Below are 18,977 nucleotides of genomic sequence, written 5' to 3' on the forward strand. Positions count from 1 at the left end.
TCTGTATCTCTCTTACTGTTCTAGTAGCTGGTAGTATCTGGTCTGTATCTCTTACTGTTCTAGTAGCTGGTAGTATCTGGTCTGTATCTCTCTTACTGTTCTAGTAACTGGTAGTATCTGGTCTGTATCTCTCTTACTGTTCTAGTAGCTGGTAGTATCTGGTCTGTATCTCTTACTGTTCTAGTAGCTGGTAGTATCTGGTCTGTATCTCTCTTACTGTTCTAGTAGCTGGTAGTATCTGGTCTGTATCTCTCTTACTGTTCTAGTAGCTGGTAGTATCTGGTCTGTATCTCTTACTGTTCTAGTAGCTGGTAGTATCTGGTCTGTATCTCTTACTGTTCTAGTAGCTGGTAGTATCTGGTCTGTATCTCTTACTGTTCTAGTAGCTGGTAGTATCTGGTCTGTATCTCTTACTGTTCTAGTAGCTGGTAGTATCTGGTCTGTATCTCTTACTGTTCTAGTAGCTGGTAGTATCTGGTCTGTATCTCTTACTGTTCTAGTAGCTGGTAGTATCTGGTCTGTATATCTTACTGTTCTAGTAGCTGGTAGTATCTGGTCTGTATCTCTCTTCCTGTTCTAGTAGCTGGTAGTATCTGGTCTGTATCTCTTACTGTTCTAGTAGCTGGTAGTATCTGGTCTGTATCTCTCTTACTGTTCTAGTAGCTGGTAGTATCTGGTCTGTATCTCTCTTACTGTTCTAGTAGCTGGTAGTATCTGGTCTGTATCTCTTACTGTTCTAGTAGCTGGTAGTATCTGGTCTGTATCTCTCTTACTGTTCTAGTAGCTGGTAGTATCTGGTCTGTATCTCTTACTGTTCTAGTAGCTGGTAGTATCTGGTCTGTATCTCTTACTGTTCTAGTAGCTGGTAGTATCTGGTCTGTATCTCTCTTACTGTTCTAGTAGCTGGTAGTATCTGGTCTGTATCTCTCTTACTGTTCTAGTAGCTGGTAGTATCTGGTCTGTATCTCTCTTACTGTTCTAGTAGCTGGTAGTATCTGGTCTGTATATCTCTTACTGTTCTAGTAGCTGGTAGTATCTGGTCTGTATCTCTCTTACTGTTCTAGTAGCTGGTAGTATCTGGTCTGTATCTCTCTTACTGTTCTAGTAGCTGGTAGTATCTGGTCTGTATCTCTTACTGTTCTAGTAGCTGGTAGTATCTGGTCTGTATCTCTTACTGTTCTAGTAGCTGGTAGTATCTGGTCTGTATCTCTCTTACTGTTCTAGTAGCTGGTAGTATCTGGTCTGTATCTCGTACTGTTCTAGTAGCTGGTAGTATCTGGTCTGTATCTCTCTTACTGTTCTAGTAGCTGGTAGTATCTGGTCTGTATCTCTCTTACTGTTCTAGTAGCTGGTAGTATCTGGTCTGTATCTCTCTCTCTCTGTTCTAGTAGCTGGTAGTATCTGGTCTGTATCTCTTACTGTTCTAGTAGCTGGTAGTATCTGGTCTGTCTCTCTCTTACTGTTCTAGTAGCTGGTAGTATCTGGTCTGTATCTCTTACTGTTCTAGTAGCTGGTAGTATCTGGTCTGTATCTCTCTCTCTGTTCTAGTAGCTGGTAGTATCTGGTCTGTATCTCTCTCTCTGTTCTAGTAGCTGGTAGTATCTGGTCTGTATCTCTTACTGTTCTAGTAGCTGGTAGTATCTGGTCTGTCTCTCTCTTACTGTTCTAGTAGCTGGTAGTATCTGGTCTGTATCTCTCTTACTGTTCTAGTAGCTGGTAGTATCTGGTCTGTATCTCTTACTGTTCTAGTAGCTGGTAGTATCTGGTCTGTCTCTCTCTTACTGTTCTAGTAGCTGGTAGTATCTGGTCTGTATCTCTTACTGTTCTAGTAGCTGGTAGTATCTGGTCTGTATCTCTCTTACTGTTCTAGTAGCTGGTAGTATCTGGTCTGTATCTCTTACTGTTCTAGTAGCTGGTAGTATCTGGTCTGTATATCTTACTGTTCTAGTAGCTGGTAGTATCTGGTCTGTATCTCTCTTACTGTTCTAGTAGCTGGTAGTATCTGGTCTGTATCTCTTACTGTTCTAGTAGCTGGTAGTATCTGGTCTGTATCTCTCTTACTGTTCTAGTAGCTGGTAGTATCTGGTCTGTATCTCTCTTACTGTTCTAGTAGCTGGTAGTATCTGGTCTGTATCTCTCTTACTGTTCTAGTAGCTGGTAGTATCTGGTCTGTATCTCTCTTACTGTTCTAGTAGCTGGTAGTATCTGGTCTGTATCTCTCTTACTGTTCTAGTAGCTGGTAGTATCTGGTCTGTATCTCTTACTGTTCTAGTAGCTGGTAGTATCTGGTCTGTATCTCTCTTACTGTTCTAGTAGCTGGTAGTATCTGGTCTGTATCTCTCTTACTGTTCTAGTAGCTGGTAGTATCTGGTCTGTATCTCTTACTGTTCTAGTAGCTGGTAGTATCTGGTCTGTATCTCTTACTGTTCTAGTAGCTGGTAGTATCTGGTCTGTATCTCTCTTACTGTTCTAGTAGCTGGTAGTATCTGGTCTGTATCTCTTACTGTTCTAGTAGCTGGTCGTATCTGGTCTGTATCTCTCTTACTGTTCTAGTAGCTGGTAGTATCTGGTCTGTATCTCTCTTACTGTTCTAGTAGCTGGTAGTATCTGGTCTGTATCTCTCTGTTCTAGTAGCTGGTAGTATCTGGTCTGTATCTCTCTTACTGTTCTAGTAGCTGGTAGTATCTGGTCTGTATCTCTTACTGTTCTAGTAGCTGGTAGTATCTGGTCTGTATCTGGTCTGTATCTCTTACTGTTCTAGTAGCTGGTAGTATCTGGTCTGTATCTCTTACTGTTCTAGTAGCTGGTAGTATCTGGTCTGTATCTCTTAGTGTTCTAGTAGCTGGTAGTATCTGGTCTGTATCTCTTACTGTTCTAGTAGCTGGTAGTATCTGGTCTGTATCTCTCTTACTGTTCTAGTAGCTGGTAGTATCTGGTCTGTATATCTCTTACTGTTCTAGTAGCTGGTAGTATCTGGTCTGTATCTCTCTCACTGTTCTAGTAGCTGGTAGTATCTGGTCTGTATCTCTCTTACTGTTCTAGTAGCTGGTAGTATCTGGTCTGTCTCTCTCTTACTGTTCTAGTAGCTGGTAGTATCTGGTCTGTATCTCTTACTGTTCTAGTAGCTGGTAGTATCTGGTCTGTATATCTCTTACTGTTCTAGTAGCTGGTAGTATCTGGTCTGTATCTCTCTTACTGTTCTAGTAGCTGGTAGTATCTGGTCTGTATCTCTTACTGTTCTAGTAGCTGGTAGTATCTGGTCTGTATCTCTCTTACTGTTCTAGTAGCTGGTAGTATCTGGTCTGTATATCTCTTACTGTTCTAGTAGCTGGTAGGATCTGGTCTGTATCTCTCTTACTGTTCTAGTAGCTGGTAGTATCTGGTCTGTATCTCTCTTACTGTTCTAGTAGCTGGTAGTATCTGGTCTGTATCTCTCTTACTGTTCTAGTAGCTGGTAGTATCTGGTCTGTATCTCTCTTACTGTTCTAGTAGCTGGTAGTATCTGGTCTGTATCTCTTACTGTTCTAGTAGCTGGTAGTATCTGGTCTGTATCTCTCTTACTGTTCTAGTAGCTGGTAGTATCTGGTCTGTATCTCTCTTACTGTTCTAGTAGCTGGTAGTATCTGGTCTGTATCTCTCTTACTGTTCTAGTAGCTGGTAGTATCTCTTACTGTTCTAGTAGCTGGTAGTATCTGGTCTGTATCTCTCTTACTGTTCTAGTAGCTGGTAGTATCTGGTCTGTATCTCTCTTACTGTTCTAGTAGCTGGTAGTATCTGGTCTGTATATCTCTTACTGTTCTAGTAGCTGGTAGTATCTGGTCTGTATCTCTTAGTGTTCTAGTAGCTGGTAGTATCTGGTCTGTATATCTCTTACTGTTCTAGTAGCTGGTAGTATCTGGTCTGTATATCTCTTACTGTTCTAGTAGCTGGTAGTATCTGGTCTGTATCTCTCTTACTGTTCTAGTAGCTGGTAGTATCTGGTCTGTATCTCTTACTGTTCTAGTAGCTGGTAGTATCTGGTCTGTATCTCTCTTACTGTTCTAGTAGCTGATCGTATCTGGTCTGTATCTCTCTTACTGTTCTAGTAGCTGGTAGTATCTGGTCTGTATCTCTTACTGTTCTAGTAGCTGGTAGTATCTGGTCTGTATCTCTCTTACTGTTCTAGTAGCTGGTAGTATCTGGTCTGTATCTCTCTTACTGTTCTAGTAGCTGGTAGTATCTGGTCTGTATCTCTTACTGTTCTAGTAGCTGGTAGTATCTGGTCTGTATCTCTCTTACTGTTCTAGTAGCTGGTAGTATCTGGTCTGTATCTCTCTTACTGTTCTAGTAGCTGGTAGTATCTGGTCTGTATCTCTTACTGTTCTAGTAGCTGGTAGTATCTGGTCTGTATCTCTTACTGTTCTAGTAGCTGGTAGTATCTGGTCTGTATCTCTTACTGTTCTAGTAGCTGGTAGTATCTGGTCTGTATCTCTTACTGTTCTAGTAGCTGGTAGTATCTGGTCTGTATCTCTTACTGTTCTAGTAGCTGGTAGTATCTGGTCTGTATATCTTACTGTTCTAGTAGCTGGTAGTATCTGGTCTGTATCTCTCTTCCTGTTCTAGTAGCTGGTAGTATCTGGTCTGTATCTCTTACTGTTCTAGTAGCTGGTAGTATCTGGTCTGTATCTCTCTTACTGTTCTAGTAGCTGGTAGTATCTGGTCTGTATCTCTCTTACTGTTCTAGTAGCTGGTAGTATCTGGTCTGTATCTCTTAGTGTTCTAGTAGCTGGTAGTATCTGGTCTGTATCTCTCTTCCTGTTCTAGTAGCTGGTAGTATCTGGTCTGTATCTCTTACTGTTCTAGTAGCTGGTAGTATCTGGTCTGTATCTCTCTTACTGTTCTAGTAGCTGGTAGTATCTGGTCTGTATCTCTCTTACTGTTCTAGTAGCTGGTAGTATCTGGTCTGTATCTCTCTTACTGTTCTAGTAGCTGGTAGTATCTGGTCTGTATATCTCTTACTGTTCTAGTAGCTGGTAGTATCTGGTCTGTATCTCTCTTACTGTTCTAGTAGCTGGTAGTATCTGGTCTGTATCTCGTACTGTTCTAGTAGCTGGTAGTATCTGGTCTGTATCTCTCTTACTGTTCTAGTAGCTGGTAGTATCTGGTCTGTATCTCTCTTACTGTTCTAGTAGCTGGTAGTATCTGGTCTGTATCTCTCTCTCTGTTCTAGTAGCTGGTAGTATCTGGTCTGTATCTCTTACTGTTCTAGTAGCTGGTAGTATCTGGTCTGTCTCTCTCTTACTGTTCTAGTAGCTGGTAGTATCTGGTCTGTATCTCTTACTGTTCTAGTAGCTGGTAGTATCTGGTCTGTATCTCTCTCTCTGTTCTAGTAGCTGGTAGTATCTGGTCTGTATCTCTCTCTCTGTTCTAGTAGCTGGTAGTATCTGGTCTGTATCTCTCTTCCTGTTCTAGTAGCTGGTAGTATCTGGTCTGTCTCTCTCTTACTGTTCTAGTAGCTGGTAGTATCTGGTCTGTATCTCTCTTACTGTTCTAGTAGCTGGTAGTATCTGGTCTGTATCTCTTACTGTTCTAGTAGCTGGTAGTATCTGGTCTGTCTCTCTCTTACTGTTCTAGTAGCTGGTAGTATCTGGTCTGTATCTCTTACTGTTCTAGTAGCTGGTAGTATCTGGTCTGTATCTCTCTTACTGTTCTAGTAGCTGGTAGTATCTGGTCTGTATCTCTCTTACTGTTCTAGTAGCTGGTAGTATCTGGTCTGTATCTCTTACTGTTCTAGTAGCTGGTAGTATCTGGTCTGTATCTCTTACTGTTCTAGTAGCTGGTAGTATCTGGTCTGTATCTCTCTTACTGTTCTAGTAGCTGGTAGTATCTGGTCTGTATCTCTTACTGTTCTAGTAGCTGGTCGTATCTGGTCTGTATCTCTCTTACTGTTCTAGTAGCTGGTAGTATCTGGTCTGTATCTCTCTTACTGTTCTAGTAGCTGGTAGTATCTGGTCTGTATCTCTCTGTTCTAGTAGCTGGTAGTATCTGGTCTGTATCTCTCTTACTGTTCTAGTAGCTGGTAGTATCTGGTCTGTATCTCTTACTGTTCTAGTAGCTGGTAGTATCTGGTCTGTATCTCTTACTGTTCTAGTAGCTGGTAGTATCTGGTCTGTATCTCTTACTGTTCTAGTAGCTGGTAGTATCTGGTCTGTATCTCTTAGTGTTCTAGTAGCTGGTAGTATCTGGTCTGTATCTCTTACTGTTCTAGTAGCTGGTAGTATCTGGTCTGTATCTCTCTTACTGTTCTAGTAGCTGGTAGTATCTGGTCTGTATATCTCTTACTGTTCTAGTAGCTGGTAGTATCTGGTCTGTATCTCTCTCACTGTTCTAGTAGCTGGTAGTATCTGGTCTGTATCTCTCTTACTGTTCTAGTAGCTGGTCGTATCTGGTCTGTATCTCTTACTGTTCTAGTAGCTGGTAGTATCTGGTCTGTATCTCTCTTACTGTTCTAGTAGCTGGTAGTATCTGGTCTGTATCTCTTACTGTTCTAGTAGCTGGTAGTATCTGGTCTGTATCTCTCTTACTGTTCTAGTAGCTGGTAGTATCTGGTCTGTATATCTCTTACTGTTCTAGTAGCTGGTAGGATCTGGTCTGTATCTCTCTTACTGTTCTAGTAGCTGGTAGTATCTGGTCTGTATCTCTCTTACTGTTCTAGTAGCTGGTAGTATCTGGTCTGTATCTCTCTTACTGTTCTAGTAGCTGGTAGTATCTGGTCTGTATCTCTCTTACTGTTCTAGTAGCTGGTAGTATCTGGTCTGTATCTCTTACTGTTCTAGTAGCTGGTAGTATCTGGTCTGTATCTCTCTTACTGTTCTAGTAGCTGGTAGTATCTGGTCTGTATCTCTCTTACTGTTCTAGTAGCTGGTAGTATCTGGTCTGTATCTCTCTTACTGTTCTAGTAGCTGGTAGTATCTGGTCTGTATATCTCTTACTGTTCTAGTAGCTGGTAGTATCTGGTCTGTATCTCTCTGTTCTAGTAGCTGGTAGTATCTGGTCTGTATCTCTCTTACTGTTCTAGTAGCTGGTAGTATCTGGTCTGTATCTCTCTTACTGTTCTAGTAGCTGGTAGTATCTGGTCTGTATATCTCTTACTGTTCTAGTAGCTGGTAGTATCTGGTCTGTATCTCTTACTGTTCTAGTAGCTGGTAGTATCTGGTCTGTATCTCTTACTGTTCTAGTAGCTGGTAGTATCTGGTCTGTATCTCTTACTGTTCTAGTAGCTGGTAGTATCTGGTCTGTATCTCTCTTACTGTTCTAGTAGCTGGTAGTATCTCTTACTGTTCTAGTAGCTGGTAGTATCTGGTCTGTATCTCTTACTGTTCTAGTAGCTGGTAGTATCTGGTCTGTATCTCTTACTGTTCTAGTAGCTGGTAGTATCTGGTCTGTATCTCTCTTACTGTTCTAGTAGCTGGTAGTATCTGGTCTGTATCTCTCTTACTGTTCTAGTAGCTGGTAGTATCTGGTCTGTATCTCTTACTGTTCTAGTAGCTGGTAGTATCTGGTCTGTATCTCTCTGTTCTAGTAGCTGGTAGTATCTGGTCTGTATCTCTCTTACTGTTCTAGTAGCTGGTAGTATCTGGTCTGTATCTCTCTTACTGTTCTAGTAGCTGGTAGTATCTGGTCTGTATCTCTCTTACTGTTCTAGTAGCTGGTAGTATCTGGTCTGTATCTCTCTTACTGTTCTAGTAGCTGGTAGTATCTCTTACTGTTCTAGTAGCTGGTAGTATCTGGTCTGTATCTCTCTTACTGTTCTAGTAGCTGGTAGTATCTGGTCTGTATCTCTCTTACTGTTCTAGTAGCTGGTAGTATCTGGTCTGTATCTCTCTTACTGTTCTAGTAGCTGGTAGTATCTCTTACTGTTCTAGTAGCTGGTAGTATCTGGTCTGTATCTCTCTTACTGTTCTAGTAGCTGGTAGTATCTGGTCTGTATCTCTCTTACTGTTCTAGTAGCTGGTAGTATCTGGTCTGTATATCTCTTACTGTTCTAGTAGCTGGTAGTATCTGGTCTGTATCTCTTAGTGTTCTAGTAGCTGGTAGTATCTGGTCTGTATATCTCTTACTGTTCTAGTAGCTGGTAGTATCTGGTCTGTATATCTCTTACTGTTCTAGTAGCTGGTAGTATCTGGTCTGTATCTCTCTTACTGTTCTAGTAGCTGGTAGTATCTGGTCTGTATCTCTTACTGTTCTAGTAGCTGGTAGTATCTGGTCTGTATCTCTCTTACTGTTCTAGTAGCTGATCGTATCTGGTCTGTATCTCTCTTACTGTTCTAGTAGCTGGTAGTATCTGGTCTGTATCTCTTACTGTTCTAGTAGCTGGTAGTATCTGGTCTGTATCTCTCTTACTGTTCTAGTAGCTGGTAGTATCTGGTCTGTATCTCTCTTACTGTTCTAGTAGCTGGTAGTATCTGGTCTGTATCTCTTACTGTTCTAGTAGCTGGTAGTATCTGGTCTGTATCTCTCTTACTGTTCTAGTAGCTGGTAGTATCTGGTCTGTATCTCTCTTACTGTTCTAGTAGCTGGTAGTATCTGGTCTGTATCTCTTACTGTTCTAGTAGCTGATCGTATCTGGTCTGTATCTCTTACTGTTCTAGTAGCTGGTAGTATCTGGTCTGTATCTCTTACTGTTCTAGTAGCTGGTAGTATCTGGTCTGTATCTCTTACTGTTCTAGTAGCTGGTAGTATCTGGTCTGTATATCTTACTGTTCTAGTAGCTGGTAGTATCTGGTCTGTATCTCTCTTCCTGTTCTAGTAGCTGGTAGTATCTGGTCTGTATCTCTTACTGTTCTAGTAGCTGGTAGTATCTGGTCTGTATCTCTCTTACTGTTCTAGTAGCTGGTAGTATCTGGTCTGTATCTCTTACTGTTCTAGTAGCTGGTAGTATCTGGTCTGTATCTCTCTTACTGTTCTAGTAGCTGGTAGTATCTGGTCTGTATCTCTCTTACTGTTCTAGTAGCTGGTAGTATCTGGTCTGTATCTCTCTTACTGTTCTAGTAGCTGGTAGTATCTGGTCTGTATCTCTCTGTTCTAGTAGCTGGTAGTATCTGGTCTGTATCTCTCTTACTGTTCTAGTAGCTGGTAGTATCTGGTCTGTATCTCTCTTACTGTTCTAGTAGCTGGTAGTATCTGGTCTGTATCTCTCTTACTGTTCTAGTAGCTGGTAGTATCTGGTCTGTATCTCTCTTACTGTTCTAGTAGCTGGTAGTATCTGGTCTGTATATCTCTTACTGTTCTAGTAGCTGGTAGTATCTGGTCTGTATCTCTCTGTTCTAGTAGCTGGTAGTATCTGGTCTGTATCTCTCTTCCTGTTCTAGTAGCTGGTAGTATCTGGTCTGTATCTCTCTTACTGTTCTAGTAGCTGGTAGTATCTGGTCTGTATCTCTCTTACTGTTCTAGTAGCTGGTAGTATCTGGTCTGTATCTCTCTTACTGTTCTAGTAGCTGGTAGTATCTGGTCTGTATCTCTCTTACTGTTCTAGTAGCTGGTAGTATCTGGTCTGTATCTCTTACTGTTCTAGTAGCTGGTCGTATCTGGTCTGTATCTCTCTTACTGTTCTAGTAGCTGGTCGTATCTGGCCTGTGTCTCTCTCTCTGCCGTCGTTGCTCTGTCCTTCTCCAGCACTGCGTTGTCACGAGTCTCACGGAGGTTCCTAGAGGACAGAAGCAGTAAGAATTAAAACCACGCAGAATAAACAAACAATCGTCTTTATGTAAAAAAGTGGACACAGTACTGTATTCAGGACACAGTGAAAGAGTCCCCTTCTAGTGGACACAGTACTGTATTCAGGACACAGTGAAAGAGTCCCCCTCTAGTGGACACAGTACTGTATTCAGGACACAGTGAAAGAGTCCCTCTAGTGGACACAGTACTGTATTCAGGACACAGTGAAAGAGTCCCCTTCTAGTGGACACAGTACTGTATTCAGGACACAGTGAAAGAGTCCCCCTCTAGTGGACACAGTACTGTATTCAGGACACAGTGAAAGAGTCCCCTCTAGTGGACACAGTACTGTATTCAGGACACAGTGAAAGAGTCCCCTCTAGTGGACACAGTACTGTATTCAGGACACAGTGAAAGAGTCCCCTCTAGTGGACACAGTACTGTATTCAGGACACAGTGAAAGAGTCCCCCTCTAGTGGACACAGTACTGTATTCAGGACACAGTGAAAGAGTCCCCTCTAGTGGACACAGTACTGTATTCAGGACACAGTGAAAGAGTCCCCTTCTAGTGGACACAGTACTGTATTCAGGACACAGTGAAAGAGTCCCCCTCTAGTGGACACAGTACTGTATTCAGGACACAGTGAAAGAGTCCCCCTCTAGTAGACACAGTACTGTATTCAGGACACAGTGAAAGAGTCCCCCTCTAGTGGACACAGTACTGTATTCAGGACACAGTGAAAGAGTCCCCTCTAGTGGACACAGTACTGTATTCAGGACACAGTGAAAGAGTCCCCTCTAGAGGACACAGTACTGTATTCAGGACACAGTGAAAGAGTCCCCCTCTAGTGGACACAGTACTGTATTCAGGACACAGTGAAAGAGTCCCCCTCTAGTGGACACAGTGAAAGAGTCCCCTCTAGTAGACACAGTACTGTATTCAGGACACAGTGAAAGAGTCCCTTCTAGTGGACACAGTACTGTATTCAGGACACAGTGAAAGAGTCCCCTCTAGTGGACACAGTACTGTATTCAGGACACAGTGAAAGAGTCCCCCTCTAGTGGACACAGTACTGTATTCAGGACACAGTGAAAGAGTCCCTCTAGTGGACACAGTACTGTATTCAGGACACAGTGAAAGAGTCCCCTTCTAGTGGACACAGTACTGTATTCAGGACACAGTGAAAGAGTCCCCCTCTAGTGGACACAGTACTGTATTCAGGACACAGTGAAAGAGTCCCCTCTAGTGGACACAGTACTGTATTCAGGACACAGTGAAAGAGTCCCCTCTAGTGGACACAGTACTGTATTCAGGACACAGTGAAAGAGTCCCCTCTAGTGGACACAGTACTGTATTCAGGACACAGTGAAAGAGTCCCCCTCTAGTGGACACAGTACTGTATTCAGGACACAGTGAAAGAGTCCCCTCTAGTGGACACAGTACTGTATTCAGGACACAGTGAAAGAGTCCCCTTCTAGTGGACACAGTACTGTATTCAGGACACAGTGAAAGAGTCCCCCTCTAGTGGACACAGTACTGTATTCAGGACACAGTGAAAGAGTCCCCCTCTAGTAGACACAGTACTGTATTCAGGACACAGTGAAAGAGTCCCCCTCTAGTGGACACAGTACTGTATTCAGGACACAGTGAAAGAGTCCCCTCTAGTGGACACAGTACTGTATTCAGGACACAGTGAAAGAGTCCCCTCTAGAGGACACAGTACTGTATTCAGGACACAGTGAAAGAGTCCCCCTCTAGTGGACACAGTACTGTATTCAGAACACAGTGAAAGAGTCCCCCTCTAGTGGACACAGTGAAAGAGTCCCCTCTAGTAGACACAGTACTGTATTCAGGACACAGTGAAAGAGTCCCCTCTAGTGGACACAGTACTGTACTCAGGACACAGTGAAAGAGTCCCCTCTAGTGGACACAGTACTGTATTCAGGACACAGTGAAAGAGTCCCCCTCTAGTGGACACAGTACTGTATTCAGGACACAGTGAAAGAGTCCCCCTCTAGTGGACACAGTACTGTATTCAGGACACAGTGAAAGAGTCCCTTCTAGTGGACACAGTACTGTATTCAGGACACAGTGAAAGAGTCCCCTCTAGTGGACACAGTACTGTATTCAGGACACAGTGAAAGAGTCCCCTCTAGTGGACACAGTACTGTATTCAGGACACAGTAAAAGAGTCCCCTCTAGTGGACACAGTACTGTATTCAGGACACAGTGAAAGAGTCCCCCTCTAGTGGACACAGTACTGTATTCAGGACACAGTGAAAGAGTCCCCTCTAGTGGACACAGTACTGTATTCAGGACACTGTGAAAGGGTCCCCTCTAGTGGACACAGTACTGTATTCAGGACACAGTGAAAGAGTCCCCTCTAGTGGACATAGTACTGTATTCAGGACACAGTGAAAGAGTCCCCCTCTAGTGGACACAGTGAAAGAGTCCCCTCTAGTAGACACAGTACTGTATTCAGGACACAGTGAAAGAGTCCCCCTCTAGTAGACACAGTACTGTATTCAGGACACAGTGAAAGAGTCCCCCTCTAGTGGACACAGTACTGTATTCAGGACACAGTGAAAGAGTCCCCCTCTAGTAGACACAGTACTGTATTCAGGACACAGTGAAAGAGTCCCCATCTAGTGGACACAGTACTGTATTCAGGACACAGTGAAAGAGTCCCCCTCTAGTAGACACAGTACTGTATTCAGGACACAGTGAAAGAGTCCCCCTCTAGTGGACACAGTACTGTATTCAGGACACAGTGAAAGAGTCCCCCTCTAGTGGACACAGTACTGTATTCAGGACACAGTGAAAGAGTCCCCCTCTAGTAGACACAGTACTGTTCTCAGGACACAGTGAAAGAGTCCCCTCTAGTGGACACAGTACTGTATTCAGGACACAGTGAAAGAGTCCCCTCTAGTAGACACAGTACTGTATTCAGGACACAGTGAAAGAGTCCCCCTCTAGTGGACACAGTACTGTATTCAGGACACAGTGAGAGTCCCCTCTAGTGGACACAGTACTGTATTCAGGACACAGTGAAAGAGTCCCCTTCTAGTGGACACAGTACTGTATTCAGGACACAGTGAAAGAGTCCCCTCTAGTGGACACAGTACTGTATTCAGGACACAGTGAAAGAGTCCCCCTCTAGTGGACACAGTGAAAGAGTCCCCTCTAGTAGACACAGTACTGTATTCAGGACACAGTGAAAGAGTCTCCTCTAGTGGACACAGTACTGTATTCAGGACACAGTGAAAGAGTACCCCTCTAGTGGACACAGTGAAAGAGTCCCCCTCTAGTGGACACAGTGAAAGAGTCCCCCTCTAGTGGACACAGTGAAAGAGTCCCCCTCTAGTGGACACAGTGAAAGAGTCCCCCTCTAGTGGACACAGTGAAAGAGTCCCCCTCTAGTGGACACAGTGAAAGAGTCCCCCTCTAGTGGACACAGTGAAAGAGTCCCCTCTAGTGGACACAGTGAAAGAGTCCCCCTCTAGTGGACACAGTACTGTATTCAGGACACAGTGAAAGAGTCCCCCTCTAGTGGACACAGTACTGTATTCAGGACACATCTCTATAATCTCACCTGTTCTCTCTCTCTCTGGTACATCTCTATAATCTCACCTGTTCTCTCTCTCTGGTACATCTCTATAATCTCACCTGTTCTCTCTCTCTGGCTTCCGGTTTGGAGCGAGCGGTCGCATTTGCATTCGCTCTGCAGGTAGTATAAATTTTCATTACATTTTATTACATTTCATTATAGTACAACGGTTTAATTTGTCTAACCTTAGCAATTTCTTCTTAGCTAGCTACTTAGCCGTCTGTGTATAAAAGATAATTGCGTATTTATCGTATTTCGTCCCCTATCGTAGCCCAGCAGCTAGCAAACGTCCACCGTCTACCGTATAACTTTTCATTACATTTCATTATAGTACAACGGTCTGATTTTCATTTTCATTACAGTACAACGGTTTGATTTGTTTGATCTTAGCTAGCTACATAGCCGTCTTTGCATCAAACATAATTGTGTAGTTATTGAGGTTCGCCAGCCAGCTATTTTCGCCCTAACGTAACGCAACGTAGCCAACACGGCTAGCTAGCCAGCTTGCCACCGAATAGCAGCATTGTAGAAACGAGTGCATTACAACGTAACGACTTGATCAGTGTAGTGTTGGCTGACTACACAGTTGTCTTTGCTATCTTTGATTTGTATTTGTTCGATCTTAGCTAGCTACTTAGCTGGCTACATAGCCGTCTTTGTATCGGTGATAATTGTGTAGTTATCAAGGTTCGCTGAGGTTCGCTAGCCAGGTATTCTCGCCCTAACGTAACGTAACGTAGTAAACCCTGCTAGCTAGCCAGCTAGCCACCAATTAGCAGCACTGTAGAAACGATTACATTACAACGGAACGACTTGACTTGTGTAGTGTTAGCTAGCTACATAGTTTTCTCTGCTATCTTTGTATCTAAGATAATTGTGTAGCTTTGAGTAATTATCGGTTAGCTAGCCAGCTATTTTTTTCGCCTGCCGCGCTGCCGTCCTCCTACCTAGCCAACGCTGCTAGCTAGCCAACTTCTACCGAATAGCAGCACTGTAGAAACTTACATTACAACGGAACGACTTGATTAGCGTAGTGTTAGCTAGTTGTCTTTGCTGTCCTTGTATCCACGATAATTGTGTAGTTTAGAGAAATTTAGTGAAATTGTCGAGGTTACCTAGCCAGCTTCACTTTCAACAACGTAGCCACTGCTAGCCAGGCTACTTCACCAGCCAGCAGTACTATATCATTTTAGTCAATAAGATCTTGTATTTTATTTTTATCTTTTTGCAACGTAAGCTTAACTTTCTGAACATTCGAGACGTGTAGCCCACTTGCCATTCTAATCTCCTTTGCATTAGCGTAGCCTCTTCTGTAGCCTGTCAACCATGTGTCTGTCTATCCCTGTTCTCTCCTCTCTGCACAGACCATACAAACGCTTCACACCGCGTGGCCGCGCCCACCCTAACCTGGTGGTCCCAGCCCGCACGACCCACGTGGAGTTCCAGGTCTCCGGTAGCCTCTGGAACTGCCGATCTGCGGCCAACAAGGCAGAGCTCATCTCAGCCTATGCGTCCCTCCAGTCCCTCGACTTCCTGGCACTGACGGAAACATGGCTCACCACAGATAACACTGCTACTCCTACTGCTCTCTCTTCGTCTGCCCACGTGTTCTCGCACACCCCGAGACCTTCTGGTCAGCAGGGTGGTGGCACCGGGATCCTCATCTCTCCCAAGTGGTCATTCTCTCTTTCTCCCCTTACCCATCTGTCTATCGCCTCCTTTGAATTCCATGCTGTCACAGTTACCAGCCCTTTCAAGCTTAACATCCTTATCATTTATCGCCCTCCAGGTTCCCTTGGAGAGTTCATCAATGAGCTTGATGCCTTGATAAGCTCCTTTCCTGAGGACGGCTCACCTCTCACAGTTCTGGGTGACTTTAACCTCCCCATGTCTACCTTTGACTCATTCCTCTCTGCCTCCTTCTTTCCACTCCTCTCCTCTTTTGACCTCACCCTCTCACCTTCCCCCCCTACTCACAAGGCAGGCAATACGCTTGACCTCATCTTTACTAGATGCTGTTCTTCCACTAACCTCATTGCAACTCCCCTCCAAGTCTCCGACCACTACCTTGTATCCTTTTCCCTCTCGCTCTCATCCAACACTTCCCACACTGCCCCTACTCGGATGGTATCGCGCCGTCCCAACCTCCGCTCTCTCTCCCCCGCTACTCTCTCCTCTTCCATCCTATCATCTCTTCCCTCTGCCCAAACCTTCTCCAACCTATCTCCTGATTCTGCCTCCTCAACCCTCCTCTCCTCCCTTTCTGCATCCTTTGACTCTCTATGTCCCCTATCCTCCAGGCCGGCTCGGTCCTCCCCTCCCGCTCCGTGGCTCGACGACTCATTGCGAGCTCACAGAACAGGGCTCCGGGCAGCCGAGCGGAAATGGAGGAAAACTCGCCTCCCTGCGGACCTGGCATCCTTTCACTCCCTCCTCTCTACATTTTCCTCTTCTGTCTCTGCTGCTAAAGCCACTTTCTACCACTCTAAATTCCAAGCATCTGCCTCTAACCCTAGGAAGCTCTTTGCCACCTTCTCCTCCCTCCTGAATCCTCCTCCCCCTCCCCCCCCCCTCCTCCCTCTCTGCAGACGACTTCGTCAACCATTTTGAAAAGAAGGTCGACGACATCCGATCCTCGTTTGCTAAGTCAAACGACACCGCTGGTTCTGCTCACACTGCCCAACCCTGTGCTCTGACCTCTTTCTCCCCTCTCTCTCCAGATGAAATCTCGCGTCTTGTGACGGCCGGCCGCCCAACAACCTGCCCGCTTGACCCTATCCCCTCCTCTCTTCTCCAGACCATTTCCGGAGACCTTCTACCTTACCTCACCTCGCTCATCAACTCATCCCTGACCGCTGGCTACGTCCCTTCCGTCTTCAAGAGAGCGAGAGTTGCACCCCTTCTGAAAAAACCTACACTCGATCCCTCCGATGTCAACAACTACAGACCAGTATCCCTTCTTTCTTTTCTCTCCAAAACTCTTGAACGTGCCGTCCTTGGCCAGCTCTCCTGCTATCTCTCTCAGAATGACCTTCTTGATCCAAATCAGTCAGGTTTCAAGACTAGTCACTCAACTGAGACTGCTCTTCTCTGTATCACGGAGGCGCTCCGCACTGCTAAAGCTAACTCTCTCTCCTCTGCTCTCATCCTTCTAGACCTATCGGCTGCCTTCGATACTGTGAACCATCAGATCCTCCTCTCCACCCTCTCCGAGTTGGGCATCTCCGGCGCGGCCCACGCTTGGATTGCGTCCTACCTGACAGGTCGCTCCTACCAGGTGGCGTGGCGAGAATCTGTCTCCTCACCACGCGCTCTCACCACTGGTGTCCCCCAGGGCTCTGTTCTAGGCCCTCTCCTATTCTCGCTATACACCAAGTCACTTGGCTCTGTCATAACCTCACATGGTCTCTCCTATCATTGCTATGCAGACGACACACAATTAATCTTCTCCTTTCCCCCTTCTGATGACCAGGTGGCGAATCGCATCTCTGCATGTCTGGCAGACATATCAGTGTGGATGACGGATCACCACCTCAAGCTGAACCTCGGCAAGACGGAGCTGCTCTTCCTCCCGGGGAAGGACTGTCCATTCCATGATCTCGCCATCACGGTTGACAACTCCATTGTGTCCTCCTCCCAGAGCGCTAAGAACCTTGGCGTGATCCTGGACAACACCCTGTCGTTCTCCACCAACATCAAGGCGGTGGCCCGTTCCTGTAGGTTCATGCTCTACAACATCCGCAGAGTACGACCCTGCCTCACACAGGAAGCGGCGCAGGTCCTAATCCAGGCACTTGTCATCTCCCGTCTGGATTACTGCAACTCGCTGTTGGCTGGGCTCCCTGCCTGTGCCATTAAACCCCTACAACTCATCCAGAACGCCGCAGCCCGTCTGGTGTTCAACCTTCCCAAGTTCTCTCACGTCACCCCGCTCCTCCGCTCTCTCCACTGGCTTCCAGTTGAAGCTCGCATCCGCTACAAGACCATGGTGCTTGCCTACGGAGCTGTGAGGGGAACGGCACCTCAGTACCTTCAGGCTCTGATCAGGCCCTACACCCAAACAAGGGCACTGCGTTCATCCACCTCTGGCCTGCTCGCCTCCCTACCACTGAGGAAGTACAGTTCCCGCTCAGCCCAGTCAAAACTGTTCGCTGCTCTGGCACCCCAATGGTGGAACAAACTCCCTCACGACGCCAGGACAGCGGAGTCAATCACCACCTTCCGGAGACACCTGAAACCCCACCTCTTCAAGGAATACCTAGGATAAAGCAATCCTTCTGCCCCCCCCCCCCCCCCCCTTAAAATGATCTAGATGCACTATTGTAAAGTGGCTGTTCCACTGGATGTCATAAGGTGAATGCACCAATTTGTAAGTCGCTCTGGATAAGAGCGTCTGCTAAATGACTTAAATGTAAATGTAAATGTACATCTCTATAATCTCACCTGTTCTCTCTCTCTCTGGTACATCTCTATAATCTCACCTGTTCTCTCTCTCTGATACATCTCTATAATCTCACCTGTTCTCTCTCTCTCTGGTACATCTCTATAATCTCACCTGTTCTCTCTCTGGTACATCTCTATAATCTCACCTGTTCTCTCTCTCTCTGGTACATCTCTATAATCTCACCTGTTCTCTCTCTGGTACATCTCTATAATCTCACCTGTTCTCTCTCTCTCTGGTACTTCTCTATAATCTCACCTGTTCTCTCTCTGATACATCTCTATAATCTCACCTGTTCTCTCTCTGGTACATCTCTATAATCTCACCTGTTCTCTCTCTGGTACTTCTCTATAATCTCACCTGTTCTCTCTCTCTGATACATCTCTATAATCTCACCTGTTCTCTCTCTGGTACATCTCTATAATCTCACCTGTTCTCTCTCTGGTACATCTCTATAATCTCACCTGTTCTCTCTCTGATACATCTCTATAATCTCACCTGTTCTCTCTCTCTCTGATACATCTCTATAATCTCACCTGTTCTCTCTCTCTGGTACATCTCTATAATCTCACCTGTTCTCTCTCTCTGGTACATCTCTATAATCTCACCTGTTCTCTCTCTCTCTGGTACATCTCTATAATCTCACCTGTTCTCTCTCTCTCTGGTACATCTCTATAATCTCACCTGTTCTCTCTCTCTCTGGTACATCTCTATAATCTCACCTGTTCTCTCTCTCTGGTACATCTCTATAATCTCACCTGTTCTCTCTCTGGTACATCTCTATAATCTCACCTGTTCTCTCTCTCTCTGGTACATCTCTATAATCTCACCTGTTCTCTCTCTCTCTGGTACATCTCTATAATCTCACCTGTTCTCTCTCTCTCTGGTACATCTCTATAATCTCACCTGTTCTCTCTCTCTCTGGTACATCTCTATAATCTCACCTGTTCTCTCTCTCTCTGGTACATCTCTATAATCTCACCTGTTCTCTCTCTCTCTGGTACATCTCTATAATCTCACCTGTTCTCTCTCTCTCTGGTACATCTCTATAATCTCACCTGTTCTCTCTCTCTCTGGTACATCTCTATAATCTCACCTGTTCTCTCTCTCTCTGGTACATCTCTATAATCTCACCTGTTCTCTCTCTCTCTGGTACATCTCTATAATCTCACCTGTTCTCTCTCTCTCTGGTACATCTCTATAATCTCACCTGTTCTCTCTCTCTGGTACTT

General features: G+C 44.9%; 1 protein-coding gene across 1 annotated transcript in view; it reads right to left on the minus strand.

Moving 5' to 3' along the window:
* The window catches only part of LOC129860035 (progesterone-induced-blocking factor 1-like), a 172,523-nt gene that overhangs the window by 131,559 nt on the left and 21,987 nt on the right, over window positions 1-18,977 (minus strand). Inside the window, exon 9 of the mRNA XM_055930361.1 lies at window positions 9,587-9,685. Coding sequence (XP_055786336.1) covers window positions 9,587-9,685 — 99 coding nt within the window. The remainder of the gene's footprint in view (window positions 1-9,586; window positions 9,686-18,977) is intronic.

Source organism: Salvelinus fontinalis, chromosome 7 (assembly GCF_029448725.1).
Source record: "Salvelinus fontinalis isolate EN_2023a chromosome 7, ASM2944872v1, whole genome shotgun sequence".
NCBI classification, from domain to species: Eukaryota; Metazoa; Chordata; class Actinopteri; order Salmoniformes; family Salmonidae; genus Salvelinus; species Salvelinus fontinalis.